The 19,457-nt window shown below is 40.1% G+C and overlaps 1 protein-coding gene across 5 annotated transcripts in view; it reads right to left on the bottom strand.

Moving 5' to 3' along the window:
- Positions 1–19,457, bottom strand: part of TMCC1 (transmembrane and coiled-coil domain family 1) — a 113,845-nt gene that overhangs the window by 62,279 nt on the left and 32,109 nt on the right. The window contains exon 1 of one of the 5 annotated variants that reach the window (XM_053378078.1): positions 4,753–5,337. The exons of the other annotated variants lie outside the window; for them this stretch is intronic. Coding sequence (XP_053234053.1) covers positions 4,753–4,791 — 39 coding nt within the window. The 5' untranslated portion in view covers positions 4,792–5,337. Of the gene's footprint in view, positions 1–4,752; positions 5,338–19,457 lie in introns of those variants that run through there. 5 annotated transcript variants of the gene reach the window in all.

Here is a 19,457-nt window from a genome sequence, read left to right as displayed (position 1 = left end):
GCTTGTCAGCAATTTTTTCTTCAAGGGGACAGGTGTTGCGTTACTGCACACACTGCAGTCTGGCCTATTTTTTAGCTCAACTCCCAAGGTAGAATTCATGTCTAGTTCATTTGCCCATATGATTTCCATTTAAGGAGATAGTAGGGAGGAAACTTTTATGACAAACATCGAATCAAATATTTGGTTTTTTAAGGGTTTTTCAGAAAAAGCTGTTTATTTTCAGAAAAAAGTTTATTAGATCTGCACTACAACTAAGCATTCCTTATACACACCATATACACAGTCTGGGTCCCCTACATGCTCCCAATGGATTAGCATAAAGGTAACCAAAGAAGCGCTTGCCTACAAAGTGGAAGGGTTTGCATTACAAGGACTAAGCATAGGTGTGCTCCCTCTTCCTTCTCTGACACACCTGCAAGGACATGATCAGAAGCTTCGACTTCTGTTTTAGACTACCAACAGTTTGATGCAATAAAGTTTGCCACAATTTTGTGTAACCACAGTACTTTTTGCTGAACCAAGCCACCTTCTCAAACCATGGTTTGAAGCTAGTGGTTTCAATTAACTATTAGATCTTAACAACCACAGTTTGTCAGGTTTGGATGACATGGCAAACTGTGTTAATCTAACAGAAGTGAAAGTTTCCAAATTCCTCCTTTCAGCTACACTGGAGGAAGAGAGAACATGTGAATTGGAGACACACCTATACTTAGTTTCATAAGTGTTTACTGTTTAGTACAATTTTGTTCCAGAATGGAAGGAGGGGGAAAGGAAGTGTCTACTATGTGGGTTGTTGAGTCTTACCTCCCTGACATTTCTGTTAAGTCGACACATATATTAAGAAGAAAAAATAAATAAAACCCATTGTGTTGTGGCATGACTGATGTTCCCTTGCTTCCCAAAATGAGTTGCCTATTGTGATATTCACTCAGATGTTCCAAATTATCCTACCTATATAGTTCAGGCAGGTTATGAAATAAACTATTTTTACCCTCAGCTATTCAGATGATAATGCCTTCTCAGGATTCTAGTCCAGCCAAAATCAGGAGAGGGACTTGAGTTTGTCCACTCCCTTCCTGTGCCCCACCCAGCTAGGGGAAAGCACTGAGCTGAGATATAACTTTTTCCCATAGCAAAGAGGGCAGGGGAGTCCAATGCCAGCAACAACATACAATGAAATGTTTAAGACAACTAATATTGAATACACTACAACTGCTATATAAAACAGGTGGTCAGATGTTCTGCTAAATGAACTGTTCTAGTTATGAAAGCAATTTCCATGAGCTCTCTAAGGCCATTTTAAACTTTAGTCTGACCCCCATCCCGCCTTCACCCAAAGTTTGAGATTATTTTTCTGGACAGCTTTCAGTAGCCCTTGAGTAACTTCATTTTTTAAAAACTCTGTTATAAAAATAATTGACTGTTTTGTATAAAAATGCTGAATCTTATTAATATACTAAGGAATATACCTGACTTCCTGGGAGCTTAAGCACAGTTAAGCAATTTGGAGCATTACTTCTGTAGTCCAACTTGTTTTCATGATATAAAAGTAGTAAGAACTAATTGGGGGGAGGGGTGATATCACTGATCAGAAGTTAAGCAAATTTAATTTATACTCATATTGCAAATTCATTACTCCCATCTTCACTTTTCTGAATTTGTCTGTGACTGGAAGTACAGTGGTACCTCGGGTTACAGACACTTCAGGTTACAGACGCTTCAGGTTACAGATTCCGCTAACCCAGAAATAGTACCTTGGGTTAAGAACTTTGCTTCAGGATGAGAACAGAAATCGTGCGGCGGCTGCACGGCAGCAGTAGGAGGCCCCATTAGCTAAAGTGGTACCTCAGGTTAAGAACAGTTTCAGGTTAAGAACGGACCTCAAGAACAAATTAAGTTCTTAACCCGAGGTACCACTGTAGTAAGCTCTAACATTGTTGATGAAAGGAACGAAGATGTATTTTCTCTGCAGAACTATTTTGGCTACCTAGTAACACTCATTTACTATAATTGAAGTTTAGATACTGCGAGTGTCCTGGATATTAACGCTGATATAAAGCAATATCCTGCATAACTCCATTAATATAGAGCATGCAGGCTTCCAAGTGATGCAGTATTCTTTATCAGAGTATAAAGAAAACGTATGTTAGTCTCAGGCACACATAGTATCTCCTCATATGTAGTTACTAGACATCATATCTATAAGAGGTTAAACTTTTGAGTTCATTGTCTGAACGTAGTACAAACTACGTTTTTAAAAAAGGATAGTAATACTTCATTTCAGATAGACCTCTGTAATTGTCTACCAGGCGTTCTACTGCAATTGAATTAACAACACCAACTGAAGAATACCAACAGATATAAATGGGTGACCAATGCCTTTTCCACATGGGGTGTATTCACACAGTACGCACATTATATTCATGTAGCGATGATGTTTTTTCAGCTACATTTTGCCAGTCTGTTCACATAATGCAACTTAATAATGCAACTAACTGTGATTAAACTGTTAACTTAAGACTAATGGGAGGTAAGGCAAAAAGAGTGCTACACTAGAAAGGCCATACATGTAGCCGTATCCTATTAGTAGCATTATAGTATTTTTCCTACTGCAAAATATTTCTTGGCTACCAGGAGTGTTGCTGTTGAAAATGTTAATAACTATGCTCAAATTACTGACGCTGGTATAGTTGATGGTATGCTATAAGGGATAATTAGGTGCAACTGATTGTGTACATTCCTATGATCAGAGAACCTTTGAGCACTGAGATGTTCTCCCAGGCACTCTTGCATTAGGTTGGAACTGCTGCATTACCACATTATTGGCATTATTAGCAGCAAAGTCTTGCCCTGACACAGACTCAGGAAGGCAATACGATCTACTCCATACTGTATCATATGAACAGGGCACAAGGCTCTTGTACCTTGCAATAACTGCAGAATGTAGTACATGTGAAATTCATTCACAGGGAAAATGCATTCCAAATTTGAAGAATCCTCAAACACTACCACTTACAAATCAGAAGGAGCAACCCTCATATACCATCCAACTCACCACCCACCCATAGAAGCCCAAATTGTTTATGCACCAAAATCTGTAAGGGGGGGGGGAATCCATGGAGAGTGATAATGGGTATAGAATACATGACAGAAATGCATGTGTTCTGTACCCATTGAGAAATACAGTTTAGATTGTTTTAAAAAGCAAGTTTTTAGCCCTTATGACTGCACAGTATGGGGAACCATAATACTGGGATCAAATTATATAGAACCTTAAGGCCAAACTGGCCTCCCTTGACTTAATGTAAGATTCAGAAGTCAGTGAGAATAGGTTTCTTTTGTGGAAGAACATAGCTACAAAAACCATGTGAAGTCATTGCATGCCATTTTTTTTATTTAACAACAGTAGAGTCTTCATACAACTATTTGAACACACCCACTTCACATTCCCAATAGTGCTCAAACAATGATAATCAGATTTTACAGCTTATTTCAGATGAGTGAGTGGACCTAGGCATAAACCAATTTTAACTATTTCAATGATACTGCTTATTTCCTTTTGTAACAACACTTGGAAGGAAGGTTTGGTATTGATATGATCTATATGCTCAGATCCTCAGCATACTTTCTGGGATTACTTGCAAGTAAATAATTTAGCACTGGGGAAATCAAGTCAGGCTGTGTGTGTGTGTGTGGACACATGCAAGGGGAGGGAGAAAAATGGGTCTGTTTCCACTTGCCAGCTCCCAATTTTTATATTGATATTTGATATGCTCATCACTTTGCTATTTCAAAAATGCTGATGAACTCTGAAAAGGGTCATATGGAATGCCAGTTCATTGCAACACCCTAAAGCTTCCCGATAGACTGTCTGCGGGGAGTGCATTTTGACCTAAATGGAGCATTCAGCTGCTGATCACTGCATTTAACACAAAAAAGAAAGCCTTTACAGGCATTTTAGTGAAAGAGGTACAGAATAAGGGTTTGTTTCATTTTTTTTCAATAAATCCAAACTGGGTATAAAGCTTAAGGCCCAAGACCCTATAATTCAGATGATGTCCATAGTATTTGATTCATAACTAAATTCTGTCTTATCCAAAAGGTATTTAAGGCCCTCATTTTATTCAGCTTTTAACCTTTTCTGATTTTTTTTAAAAAAGAAAACAACTAAAGGATAGGTTTACAGAATAAACTTATCTACATGTCCAAATTCGGAAAAATACCCATTTTTCAAAAAGCCATCTTAACACACAAAAGCGATGGAAAATATTAAGCACCAGAATTTCTTTAGAACAATTCCTTTGTTCTTCCTGACTAATACTTTTGAAGAGGCAGCAGCAGCTTCCCTCTGCTTTGCTAGGTGGTTATCAGTCAAATACTATCCTATGCAGAAAGTCCATGTGTTCCATTCCACCTTGCTTTTTCCATTGAGCTCATATTGTGGTATATTAATATGAGTCTTGTTTCTTCTATATCACACAAGTATGCTAGATATGAAGTCAAAAGAGCAGCAGGCTCACCAAAGTCCATAGCTCTGGATTTGCAGAGAGGGGGAAAAACCCTGTCTGCCAGTGGACAATTTGCTCTAAAAAACCTTTGTGTCTGTTAGAGGGAAGAACAAAAGGCAGAGCTGCTTCCTCTCATACACCAGACCCCCGCCCACCTCCTCCGTGCAAGCAGAGATTTCTCTTCTACGAGAGAAATGTGATAATGAGGACAGTCCCACAGATCTTGATGGCAGAAGTAACCTACCTTTGATAGCTGCCTCCTGAGGCTGAAGCGCTGGACCATGGTCACCTTTTTTCTCCAGACAAAGCAATCCACCAGGGGAACGGGAAGGGAAAAGCAAAGAGCAAAGAAGACAGACTGACAGCTGTCTAAAACTGTGTCAAGCAACACATCCTGCAGACTACTAGACGGGCGAACTCCAAGGGGAACCCTCCCAGTCTTAAAACTTCAAATCAGTTCATTGTTCTTCCAAAAAAACGAGCTTGTGAAACATGCAGGCAAAGACAGCGGGGAATGAGAGGAGGGGCAGAATCCTGGAGCTGATCACCCTTGTGCCAAGCTTTTTTAACACTTCCTGTGAGTCAGCTGTGAGGGGTCCTGACAGATGGACCACCCCCCTCTCTAGATTCATTAGCTAAATGTTGCCGCGGAACCACCTGAGCCTTGGACCGGACTGACTCGCTGCTCTAGTTAATTCAGGGTGCGGTTAGCAGGCATGTGCCTGAAGTACCGGTAAGAGGGTAAACAGCCAAAACAATCCTCACTAAGATTTAAGCAGCCTCCCTCTTGTGGGTGTCAGCTTTATAAAAACACATGCAAGATCTACGCTTCTACCCTTGTTGCAAAATGCAGCCTAGCTTGCTCAAGCCTCAGAGGGTAGGTGGGGGTGGGGAGATAGATGGTTAACAATGGCTCAGAGGAAGCAAGACTCTCTCCTACTCTGGGCTCAGCAGCTGCAGGGCTGTGCCTAGTACTACTGGCTACACATTTCCTCTTATTCACATGCTGAGGTCTCACCTCTCTGAGCAATCATCAGGTACAACCACACATACTACAGCAATGACATCAACTTTGCTCAACTCCAAAGCAAATTAGAGGTGTTTGCTTTGCTTCAAGGGGCTAAAAAAAGCAGCAAATGATTAACAAGAAACTGAGGTCTGTTGCAGCACTCACAAGAGCCCAGACAGCATCACGCCAGAGAAAATATTTAAAGAGGAGAATATTTTACCACCAGCTTAAATCTTTTCACTCTGTTGCTTCAAACTATACCTAACAAAAATCTCACTTGGAAAACTGAATTCAAGAAGTGGAACTTTTGACTGATGTCTGTGCCCCACAACTCTGTCTGCCCTTGAGGAAGTAAGCATACAGTGACATTCGCACCACTTGCAAGTAGCAAATTGCTAGACCAGAGACTGCAGACAGAACAGCAGAATGAGGTGCAGGTTACATTTCCAACTACTACACAAGTGCATGTGCACATCATCCAGAATTATTACAGCCTTTTTGGTTTTGCATGCACAGAGCACCCACATATAGTTCTGCAGCACTAGTTCAAGCAGGGTCATTTACTATGTGTTTGCTTAATAAGCCATCACACAATGGGGCCCAACCTAGTCTAGGCTTTAGGCACTGATGCAATACAAATAAAGGGTTTTCAAAGCTGGAGAGGATGACATCCTTAACTCATTCCCTGCCACCTCCAACATGTGTAGCTCAGAAGCTATGTTAAGAACCTCTGAATGGGTATGGAAGCTTATTACACGTGGTCTAAGAATTTGAAATCTTTTAACTGAAACACATTGCATGTTCTAGAAATCTAGAATGAAAACAGCAGGGACAAATCTTAAAATATGGCTGAACTGTGTAGCCATCGTGACCATGCTAACCACACTGATTGCAAAGCATACCAAAGATCAAATATTAACTCTTCCAGAGTACAGTGGTACCTCAGGTTAAGAACTTCATTCGTTCTGGAGGTCCGTTCTTAACCTGAAACTGTTCTTAACCTGAAGCACCACTTTAGCTTACAGGGCCTCCCCCTGCTGCCGCGCCGCCACAGCATGATTTCTGTTCTTATCCTGAAGCAAAGTTCTTAACCCGAGGTACTATTTCTGGGTTTGCAAAGTCTGTAACCTGAAGCGCCTGTAACCCGAGGTACCACTGTAATTTAACATCCCTGATGTTAAACACATGGAAACATTTTTACATGCATTTTCTATGGTCCCATCCCCCTGCCCCAATGCTGTCTTTCCATTTGTGGAAGATTTTGTTTTAGTAAAGGGGTTTCTTTCCCCCTCCCCCAAGTTTCCTCTTTCTCCTAAAGCTTCCTGTGTCACCTACCAGACTGTTCAAAGGTCCCACATACTTTCTGGGTCAGATTTTGAAGTGTACAGAAGGATATAGAGGAGAGAGGGAATCAGAAAGAAAATACTCCCGCTGAATCAACAAGCCTTATTAGAAAACAGCAACACTGAAGACAACCCTATATCTATTCACTCTTTTTCCATCAAACATCTTATTGTATCAGCCATGGAAGCTAATTTTGTTTTCCTTCCTGACATTCTTGCATAAAAATTGAGTTCATCATTAAGGTTGTTTCAAAGATCCACTTGTGATAGCTTCTTACTCCATGTTAGATTTTGATACAATCCAAGTACATACAGTATAACTTGGTTTTTCTAAAAATCTTCACCATTGTCGATTGACCAGTTTCTTGCATTCGTGATGCATCTGATCAGCTGAGTCACTGACAGGTCTGGCTCAAGCTTTATCACCATTGGAGGCATCAAGGACTGCCATCCATTCATCTCCATCCACAACAGGAGAGCATCTAAGCTACTCTTACTTGGTGTGGAGAGCGTAAGAGGAAGTTGCACTGCTTCTTCACTTTCTGGTAGCTTTGTGTGATGTAGGAATATCAAGTACCAACTCCAAACTTCTGCACACCAAAGGACTGAGGGACACACACAATTTGCACAAGTTGACTGGGAAAGTAGCAGTTCTTTCACTTGTTTGAGATGCCTAGCATGAAGGGAAACATCAGACCCAGTCTGTCACACAAAGTACTTTTCTGCCTTGTATATCTGAAAAGAGGCAACTTTGCCTCCCTTTCATTCAAGTACCACACAACCAGCAAGGGGATTGAGAGCTGTCTACAAAGTCTGACATTCTCCATTCTGCCCACTGTTGTGGGGACTTCATACCATGTCATGGTCAGGTTGGCACTGGACATGGAGGTCTTCACTTTCTCAAATTACCAGAGTATTATATGGTCAGTAACAAAACAGCACATAAAGTTGCCATCACTTCAGCTTTATATACTGTTATAAGAATTCTAAGGTCTCAAATATATAATAAATATTCATAAACACACACATGTCTAAATATATAAACCATGTGTCTGAAATAGTAGAGGAGAGCAATCCTTAAGCCATTTTGACGCTCCCCATTACCTCAAATATTCCTCTGCAGTAAGGGAGGGAAATCCTTCCCCATAGTCTTTTCGCTTACAAATCCTGTCTTAAGGGTGTATTTGTGTATGAATAGGGTGAGCCTGTGACCTAGATTCAGGAACTAAAGTAGTCACCATCACGAAAGAATGGCCAGGCTGTCCAGGTAATGCAATCAGTGACCATTATCAGGTATCCCGGCAGACAGGATTTCTGCTGTAGACTGCCTCCTATGATGTATGCATGATGATTTTGTGGTGGTCTTTGACTAAGGGGGTTGGGCAATGTCAAAAGTCTTTAAAGGTTCCTGCAAACTTTTGGTCAGGGGCTCTCCCTCCTTGGAAGGAGGGGAGGGAACTCTGTCACAACAGAAAAATAAATATCTGCCTTGCTTTCCACTGAATCCTGCCTTCATCCATTCTTCTCTGACCGATTATGGAGTTGGGGGACTCAGCATCTCATGGGGAGTTGGGCAGCAAAAGTCAAACCCCTATTTTTACATCAATTCGTTTATTTAGCAATGTCCAGAACACAAGCATTACATGAAGTTGAATTACAATTTACTACTAACCCATTTCGGGTGTAATTCTCTTGCCTAACACGGCATGGGGTTAACAGCTGCTGGAACAAGCAACTGTCTCCGCATTAACCTTTGAAGCAACACAGAAGTAGTAAGTCCAGTATAACCTGTTTAACAATGCTTAACATTTTTCAACTATAGCTTGGGAAAGGACTGAATTCAAATGGTTGATAATTAGGTTTCACATTGTACTTGCTTGCATCATACATGCAATCTTACCTCTGCGTATTTCATGATCCAAAGCAGAACTAAAGAAAAAATTCCAGAACTTTTCCCTTCCAACCTTTTTAACATTTGAACCCCCATGAAACCCAAGTGTATGCATATTTATGTGGAGTGACATCTCACTGTGTTCAGTGCAGCTTACTCCTGCACAGGATTACAGGCTTCAATCCACAGCCCGATTTACCTTTGAGAACTCTTACTTGCATACCTTACTTTCTTTTTTAAAAGACAGCTATAATATCATGAGAATGTTGCAAACATGAGCATTTAAACTATTTTAAAGTTCTAAATCACCGTGTTTTTCCATGTATAAGACTAGGGTTTTTTACCAAAAAATTAAGTTTAAAATTGGGGCTCGTCTTATACAAGGGTAGTGCTAAGGGATGTTTTCTGAATTTGGAGTTCCCCAAAATAGGGGGTGTCTTATACATGGAAAAATATGGTATGTACTTTAGGTTAGTGCATATATCTACTGTACAAATTAAGCTGCATTCTAACTGCTCCTGGACAAAAGGTTGTGTGGCCCAAACTGGGATGGCGGCAGTGTAAATCTTCGTTTTCTGCCCTTCCATCAACTCCCATGGGATGGATGTAATTCTGTCTGCATTTCTGGTGGTGTAAATTACTGCAGGCTCTGTGGACAGGACCAGGGAATGAAGGTAGTTCATTGCAGAGTTCCCTATTTGGTGGCTCTTGCCTCAGGCAGGCCTTATGGCAGAGGTGAAGCCAGCCATGTCCACCTATTACTTACCTGACATTGTATGTGCATTCTCTTCCTTCTTTGCAGCGAGGCTTACGTTCAGCACGATTTAATCAGAGGTTCAAAGTGGAGCTGATCCCAGCTGGAAGTGCAGCTTGTACTTTATGCTAAATATAAAGAACATCAATGGAAGCCCACTGCATTCCAGCAGACATGTGTCTATCTGGTGGATACACGTCAGTGACTGCAAGGTGGACACCTATAAAAACTGAGCTATGGAGGATGGTCAGTATTGGATCTTTACAGCTCTTTTCAGACTATGCCAGCCACTACAACTGATGGCAAATATGATTGGATTCCTCTGGTTCAATGGAATTTTCTTTGCTGAACCACTGAGATGGAAGACCTTCCACATATTTTGTCCTATGTACTTTAAATCATGTTTTAAGTGTCTGGGTATTATTTTATTTGGATTTATTGAGATTACCCTCAAAAACCATCACCCCAAATAAGTCTTATCTATTGTCAGATACTGACTTTGACTTATAAGGTGTCTTTTTGCACTGGCTGCTAAAAAGGATGAATGGAAAGGTTCTTTCAGGGGTAGCTATAAATTATCATGGTGATACAGCAATTTGATTATAATTTGATTATTCATTTTATTGCTTTCTTATCCTTTGTTTTGTTGCTTGTTTTTTATCCTTTATTCTGGCTTTGCAATGTTTGTATTTGCAAATGTTGATTTGTTGTGGGCCTTGAGCCTGTTTGAATTTTTGCAATGGCCTTTGACCACAGGTAATAAAAGTGTGACCTGACTGACCAGGTTGCCACTGATTACATACAAGTATTCTGGACAAGAAAAACATGTGTGCTTTTTCTAGTTTTACTCACTGTAAAAAGATATTTCATCACTGTAATATCGTCAAGTGTCTCCTTAGAAATATGAAAAGCATGGAATATGCCAAATACCCACTTGATTTTAATTTGGGTTGACAGGATTTTGCTTTTGCTTGTTTAATATAAAAATCACATCAAAACTAAGCACCATACAAAGAAAGAGATGCTATCCAGGTACAACTGAAAGGATGCAAAACAGCCATCACTAGATGTGCAAAATTTCCAGAAATTGTGAAGCCTTTTCCTGTCCCCCCTCCTCCCCTGCAAATAAAATGGAAATTTTGGGGTAAACTGGAAAGTAAGCAATACCTTTTGGCACCCTTTACAAGCCGAAAGCCACTTTGCTTCTTTAGGAATATAAAATCTATTATGGAGATTTTGCAGTTGAGCAAACACCCAAATCATGCTAGCCTTTGAAGCAGCATTAGCTCAACAAGAAGAAAACATGCCTTTGGAAACTAGCCCCAGTTCCTTATCAGCCACCTAGATGCAAAGCCCCAGGCTTCTGTCATCTTCTAGCCACCAGTGCCCATTACAGAAAACAATGTGATTTCATTTCACAGTAAATAAACTGGAGCAGGGGTAGCCAACATGGTACCCTTCAGATATTTTGGACTACAGCTCCCATAATTCTTGACCAATGGTTCTGCTTGCATGAACTAGTTACTCATAACTTGGCTTGAACCTTGTTCTGTTCAACACTAAAGTTTGTTTACTTCTGTCTTCCAATTACATACACATCCTACTTATTCAGGATTACTATATACCACCACTGTACAGCAATTAACAGCCCCACACTAACTAACTATCTATCTATCTATCTATCTATAGGGAATATATGAGAAATGAATTCACAGGGAGTGGGAACGTGAAGGAGAAGAATCACAATATAAAATAAACTGGGGTCACTTCAAAGTATGGATCAAGAAGGCCAGATGGGCATCAACTATTAAAGGATCAATCCTAACAGAAAAAGACTACAAACTCCATTTGTCATCTACCACTTTATGCCAAAACATTTTCAGGACAACAACCTATAGTCCCTTCTGAAGTATTCTTTCTTTTTCTTCCAGGTCCTGAGTGGTAGGCTTATTCTTGCTTACAGATATCACCTATATCCAAATCAGATAGTCATCAATGGCAGCAGGCCACATAATGGACATACAAATCCAGAAACTGTCCCTTCCAAAAAACCAGAGTGGTCACTCTATTTTCCTATCTACTTTTGCTCGTTCACCTGCAAAATCTTGCTCTTTCCTTCAATGTTGGGTTCATATTATTATTATTATTATTATTATTATTATTATTATTATTATTCACATATCTCTGCATACACATGACCAGTTCATGCATCTGATAGTGGACTAGGGCAAAGGATTATACCATGCTTTTTCATCAATTACAATACAGATTTACCTTTTTCAGAAACAGGGATCTCAGCCTTTCTTCTTCTTCTAAAATCAGGGTACATATTAAACTTCAATTATCAAGATCCACTATATTACATATTTCTAAACTAGTTAGCTAGACATTACCATTACAGGTTTACAGAGAGGCACAGAGAGTATTTAAAAGGTTAATAGTTCAAGCTTCAGATAAATAAATGATACTTTTTAATAGGGCATTTAAGCAGCCTGAGAAGGAAGAAGAACAGCTAAACCAAGGAAATTGTGTTATTTGACAAGCACCTACCTAAATGCAGTGGGATGAGTTCAACATTGCATTGAGGGGATTGTTCTATCAGTGCAAGCATTTCTTCTGGATAGATGGAACTATTTACCTTCACCCCCACAAGCTGCTCAGGGGGTTTTCCAGACTCTCCCAAACAAATTTGAGGAGGGTGTGGGGATGCACAGCTGATGGAACTCCTGATGTGCTAGCAGGACTTGTTGCGATGGCTTCCACTGGGACAACTACTGGGTTGAATCTGGCCCAGGGTGCACTGCTTTCAAATTAAGTGAAGATTCCAAAAGACTGATACAGTGGTACCTCTGGTTGCAAACGGGATCCGTTCCGGAGGCCCATTCACAACATGAAAAGAGCGCAACCCGCAGTGGCGCGTCTGCACACGTGTGGGTTGTGATTCACCACTTCTGCGCATGCGTGTGACGTCATTTTGCACTTACGTGTGAGCGGCGAAACCCGGAAGTAACCCTTTCCGGTACTTCCGGGTCACCGCAGGACGTAACCTGAAAGAACGTAACATGAAGCGGATGTAACATGAGGTATAACTGTACAATGCTACAAAACCCATTAGGCTACTTTCACTAGACTGCCATAGATTTAATACCACAACACCCTCACAGTTATTCCTGAAACAGATTCCAAGTATTTTGATCCAGAAAGTCTTATTGGGTGTAAAATGAGCACACTTTATAAATAAAGCATTCACAGAGCATCAGCACACCATTTCTTAGCTCCATTTCTTTGAGTTCTTGACAACGAAATGCAGCAAGGCATTATTTTGAAACATGCTTTAGGCAGAATAACAAACCTACAACAGATTTCAATGACTCAGGCAATCAACATTCATGAAGCCTAAGGAGAGTGATAAAGAAAGTAATGAGGCTTCTAATAATACCAGCAGCCTAAGGAAGACATATGCAACCAATATTTACAGACAGTCCATCTGAAGGTGCTTCCAGATAGTCTTCATGTTGCAAACAGGTTATTCAGATGCTCTTCACCCCCCAAAATGAGGCGACAGAGTAGAAATTAAGTCTAGAACAGTTGCACTCATACACTATTGCAAAGGAGAGCAGAAGCAATGCAACACATTGCACAGTCTGAAGTTGGCTGCTGCTGCCTTCTGCTGTCCCCACTATCTTCTGCCACCCTTCCTCCCTAACCTGCAGGCCCTGTTTGGAGAGCCATCCATGCCACTCTCCAAGGAAAGGGTCCCGGAAACAGTCTGGGCCACTGTCCTTGCCAGAAAGTTAAACTTTCAATAGGATTTGCCAGTAGTAGAAAGTAGAAGTGGCACGGATGATGTCTAAGCCCACCTCATCTACAATTCCTTGCTCTTCCCTCAAAAGTTGCATTGAGTCTAGAGGCCTGCTAGGAGTGTCACTAACTTGCTTGCCTCTTGCAGCAGCAACACTCTTGTGGTGGCAGATACATAAGAGAAGCTCTGCTACATTAGAGCAAACACCTATCTACTTCAGGTGATTCCCGTTTCCCCCAGTGTCCTATGGGAAGTCCACAGGGAAAAAATAACCCTCTATTACTGCTTTCCCCCAGCAATTGGTATTCAGAGTCATGCTGCCTCTGATTCTTAAGGAAACAGCCATTGTGACAAGTAATCACATATACCATAAATCTATGAATTCATTGAAACCCCTTCTAAAGTCATTTAACCAACTGGTAATTCCATATTGACCTATGCAATGTATGTATTCCTTTTTTCTGTCCTGAATCTCCCACCAACTCTACATCTTAGATGACTCTTGGTTTTGTATCAAGAAAAAGTTCATTTTCTAATGATTCCTAACATGCAGTACAGTGGAACCTCGGTTTTTGAACATAATCCGTTTGGGACATCTGTTCGACTTCTGAAATGTTCGAAAACTGAGGATCAAAGGGCTGTCAGTAATTCAATGGGGAAAATTGAGAAACAAGCATCGGAAGCTGTTAGACTTCCGAGATGAGTTCAAAAATGGAACCATTCACTTCCAGGTTTTCAGCGTTCTGTTTTTGAAACTTTTGGCAGCCTAAGACGTTTAAAAATCCCACAGGTATGAAATTTACGGCATGTATTGCCCTAAGAGAGAATTTAATGAAAATGATTTACAGGTGGTACATGACACCAATCAAGCTTGCAAAAATTTATAATTTACCTGATAATAAATGTTGGAAATGTAATCAGACTGAAGGTACATTCTTTCACCTTTGGTGGACATGCCCAAGGATTAAGACATTCTGGGAGATGATTTATAATGAAATGAAAAAGGTATTTAAATATACCTTTCTGAAGAAACCAGAGGCCTTTCTCCTGGGCATGGTCTGCCAATTGGTGCCAAAGAAGGACAGAACTTTTTTTATGTATGCAACAACAGCAGCAAGAATACTCATTGCGAAGTATTGGAAGACACAAGATTTACCCAGCCGGGAAGAATGGCAGATGAAGTTGATGGACTATATGGAACTGGCGGAAATGACTGGCAGAATCCGAGACCAGGGAGAAGAGTCGGTGGAAGAAGATTGGAAAAAATTTAAAGATTATTTACAGAAATACTGTAAAATTAATGAATGTTAGAAAAATGTTGGAATGAAGTTATATGGCTTTAGCAGAAATATTATAAGGAATTAAGTACAAATAGATTTTTAATGTATTAAAGGGAAAAAATAAGGTTAGAATAAGTTAAGATAAATTACAGGACAGAAAACAGAGGAAGATGGAAAGGAATTGCTGAAACAGTTAATTGAAGTGGAATACAAAAAGGGAGGTGTGAGGAGGTCGTGGAAACAAGTGAATGAAAGTTAAGATATTGAAATTATTGGATGTGTTCTAAATTGTGTTTGTTTTGTTCTGTTAATTTAATGTTTTGTGTTAGTGTTACGTAGTGTTTTTGTTTTTGTATTGTGTTGTATTGTTTTGTTGAATTTTTTTTTCTTTTACTGTATAGTCTTTAAACTGTTAATAAATATTTTTTTTAAAAAAAAAGACGTTTAAAAACCAAGGTTTGACTATACGTACACCTTTTTCAAAGGCACAACACACTAAGTTGATGTTTTAACTAAGCTACCCATCAGGACTACAAGATCTAATTCCTGGTTAGCTGCTGTCAGTTTATATCCGATCTGTGTACAGTGGTATCACCGCTTGCGGACAGGATCAGTTCTGGAGTGCCACTCGGATCCCAAGGTTTTTGCTACCGGAGGTGCCTGTTCTGCGCATGCGCGTGGCACAGTAGAGCACTTTTGCGCATGCGGCAAAACCTGAAAAAATACTTCTTGGTTTGCTGCGTTCACATCCTGAAGTTTACGTAATGTGAGGTACTACTTTTTATATGTGAATTTAAGTTTTTTGCACCAATGCTCATCACCTTACACTTCCTTACATTGAACTGTATTTGCCTGTTCACTCATTTTGGAGCTCTTCATAAGCCATTTTTTATTTTTATCATCCTAAATTTGGTATCTTATGCAAATAAGTAAGTTAAAAAGTGACCACCCAAATACAGTGGAAGCTCGACTTACATACGCTTTGTCTCGCGGATGTTCCAAGTTGTGTTCGTGGAAAAACCCGGAAGTAGACACCGGGTTTGCCACGATTCGCACATGTGTAGAAGTGGCTTCTGACATCTGCGCATGCGCAGAAACGCGCTACCACCGAATGCGCACGCACACAAGACACCTCTTCTAGCATCCCGTTTCAACCAGCAGACATACCTCCGGAATGGATTACGTCCGTAAGTAGAGGTTCCACTGTACAGATTCCTTGGCAATCTGACTTCTTCCTTCTGTTGTGAGAACTAATCACTGACTTCTACTCAGACTCTGCATACTATAGTTTAACCAGTTACTAATCCATAAAGGACTCATTGTCTTATCCCACTACTAGTAAGTTGACTCAGGAACTCTGGCAAAGGCTTTTGTCAAGGGCTTTTCTGGAAGTCCAAGTACACAAAGTCTACAGCTTCAAACACCCCACTCACATGTTTGCTGACTCTTTTAAAAGTACTTCAAAAGTTGGTGGTAAGACCAACACTGCCTAGGTAGTGGACGATGGGCAAACAGATGAGAAAACAATCTCTGTCTCACAGAGCATGATAGAACGCCAGCTTCCAATACACTTACAGTCTCGTGGTCCAAGTGGCAATCCAAATTGGCCATCTTTAGGACACAGGATGCTGCTAAATCACTAGTCTGAAGTGAATATGTATTATATAGACCATGAATGTCTAATTTTCTACATCCTGAATACAGAGTACACACAGATGCACACACTACAGTTAAGACAACTGAAATGTGGAGATAAGCACACAACTGCCACCTTTTCTGCAGTGGCTCGCCATCTGTGGAACGTTCTCCCCAGGGAGGCTTGGCAAACGCCTTCAATATACACCCTTAGGAGCCAGGCGAAAATGTGACTGACACCCTATATACTCTTTTAACTGTGTTTGTGGCAGGTGGTGGTGGGGAGTGGGTGTTATTGGTTTGTTTCTGTTCTTGCTTTTATAATGCCTTTTGTGTTTTTTTATCTTGTATTTTTAGGCTGTGAACCACCCTGAGATCTACAGATGAAGGGCGGTATACAAATTTTGTTGTTGTTAAGTTGTTTAGTCATGTCCGACTCTTCGTGACCCCATGGACCAGAGCACGCCAGGCACTCCTGTCTTCCACTGCCTCCCACAGTTTGGTCAAACTCATGTTAGTAGCTTTGAGAACACTGTCCAACCATCTCGTCTTCTGTCGTCCCCTTCTCCTTGTGCCCTCAATCTTTCCCAATATCAGGGTCTTTTCCAGGGAGTCTTCTCTTCTCATGAGGTGGCCAAAGTATTGGAGCCTCAGCTTCAGCTTCAGGATCTGTCCTTCCAGTGAGCACTCAGGGCTCATTTCCTTAAGAATGGGTAGGTTTGATCTTGCAGTCCATGGGACTCTCAAGAGTCTCCTCCTGTACCATAATTCAAAAGCATCAATACTTCGGCAATCAGCCTTCTTTATGGTCCAGCTCTTACTTCCATACATCACTACTGGGAAAACCATAGCTTTAACGATACGGACCTTTGTCGGCAAGGTGATGTCTCTGCTTTTTAAGATGCTGTCTAGGTTTATAGTAATTGTCCATTTTATTATCATTTATAAAAAGCAACGGAAGTCCTTGTTAAATGTTACAAATTAATGCTGTATTAAATAAGAAAGCTGAGCAATTAAGTTACAGAAGTGGAAAACGCTCTACTTCTAAAATTTCAAAAACTACAAGAATCTTGAAAGAAGAGGAATGTAGGGTAACCACTGTCAACAAATAGTGTGTAAAATGAACTCAGTCCGTGTTATGGGAGGTGCATTACATGATTCCAATTAATTCACTGCAAGCAGATTAAGGGCACACAGGATTGCAGCCTAAATCAAATTAGCATACTATAACTGAGAGTTGAGTGAGACATCACAGGCTATACTGCAAGCTCGTTAAAGTATTTATGTGTGTTGCATAAATTAATAAATCCAAGGAATTATTGAGTTAGTGTAAATGAAAATTCATTCAACGTTGATACTGCAAGAGTATTCCAGGTGGGTAAAAGGTAAAGGCACAACGTAACACCGTGATGGAAGCCAGAAACACCATTTACCTTCCCACCACAGCGGTACCTACTTATCTACTTGCACAGGTGCACTTTCAAACTGCTAGGTTGGCAGGTGGACAGAATATGAAAGCTGGGTTCTAAATTTCATAGCAAAACTGAAAATAATAATTTTGGGCAGAGATTGCACACTGAGGGATTATGTTAATGAGTCTTTGGAGAGCAATTTGAACTTTGAAGGAAAGGGATTGGTTCCATTTCAACAGCATTTCCAATAGCTGGCCAGAGCAGGAGAACAGCTTCAGAGGCTAACTTGCTATGCTTCTACCCTGTGTTCCCAGAGAGGAAAGAAAAGCAGAAAGAATCAACATACTGCCTCTGCTGCCCAATAAATCTTCCTCAGTTGTTGTTATTATTATTGTTATTTTATATTTATTTATATCCCAACTTTTCCCCTGACAGGGACTTGAAGTTACTGCTTTTCAAAGAAGTGATCTGCCATTTACTCCAGAAAAAGCCTCTTTTATCTAATCTCAATGTAACACTTGATTATGTGAAGCACTCTGAACACCTGAAATGTTCTATATAAAAGTTAAGTATTATTACTCACAAGGATATGCTTTAACTATATATGAGCTCTAACTGATATTTTAGGCAATGCAGCAGTTGATATTATGAGCACTCTTTAAAATACACAGATCTATATGATGTTTGGGTGGATATTTTCAGTCTGAGTCTGGCTCACCCAAAGTGTTGTGGGGCATGGTCTATGTAATATATACAGGCTTGGTTTAATGACTTACCTCCAAAAAAAATGGAAAACTGACTACAGCTTTCAAATAACGTAAGAGAAATGCATAGGCATATTTACATTCTGCCTTTATGTGAGTTGGCAAATAATTACTTCTCCTCCCCAAAATTTTTGAGTTGTTATCAAACCAAATATTGGAAGTCACGATTTAGCTATATTACCATTCTACATTAGCTATAACATTAGTCTTTTGAAATACAGAGATCAAAAGGTCCACAGCACCCTCTATTGGCAAAATGTTAAAGTTTGAGAAGTCTCTCCGATTCATTTTTCTTCTATGAGAACAGCAGTCACTTAAGAGAAATGTTCTGAGGCTAGGAAATGGAATTCAGGTCAACTGCCTCATGGCTTTAAGTAAATAATATTTCACATCCAAGTTGCGGTAGTAAATTCTGCACAGCAAAATATTCAGTTTACCATGCAGAAACTGCTGTTTCAAGGGGTGAGAAATATCTTTAAACACGCTTCCCCGTTGTTTTGCTATTTATAGCCATTGTTCCTCTGATCCAATACTGTCTTAACAAAAGCCACAGCTTTCAAATATTTTTCCAAATAGACATATAAGTCACAAACTTTAAGAAAAAGTATACATAATAAAATTAAATGATTGGGTATACTTGCTGAAACAGAAGTGTTTTAGTTTGTGTTGAAAACAAATGTTATATATGCACAGCTGCATGACTTCTCCCACTTCTCTCTCTGCCCCCTCCACAAACACTATAGCTAACAACTGAAATTGGTTCTGAAGCCAAGTTCTGGTACAAGTTGAGGTCTAGCCTAGGTTTTTTCTGTTTTTTTTTAAAAACGATTTTCCAACTGAACAAATTCCTCACCAGTCATTCCACACTTTAAAGAAGAAGAAGAAGAAGAAGAAGAAGAAGAAGAAGAAGAAGAAGAAGAGGGGGGGGGGGAGAGAGGCTGAACATGCTTTACTTCTTGCTTACACTCTGCATCAGTGGCAGTTTCTCCACAGGAGTCCGTAGTTCCTATCTACAATACAGTGATGATTCATTTATCAATCTGCCTTAGTTCAGCAACT

This window comes from Podarcis raffonei, chromosome 2 (genome assembly GCF_027172205.1).
Source record: "Podarcis raffonei isolate rPodRaf1 chromosome 2, rPodRaf1.pri, whole genome shotgun sequence".
Classification (NCBI taxonomy): Eukaryota; Metazoa; Chordata; class Lepidosauria; order Squamata; family Lacertidae; genus Podarcis; species Podarcis raffonei.
The sequence above is the reverse complement of the archived record's forward strand: the minus strand, read 5'-3'. Positions and strand labels throughout refer to the sequence as shown.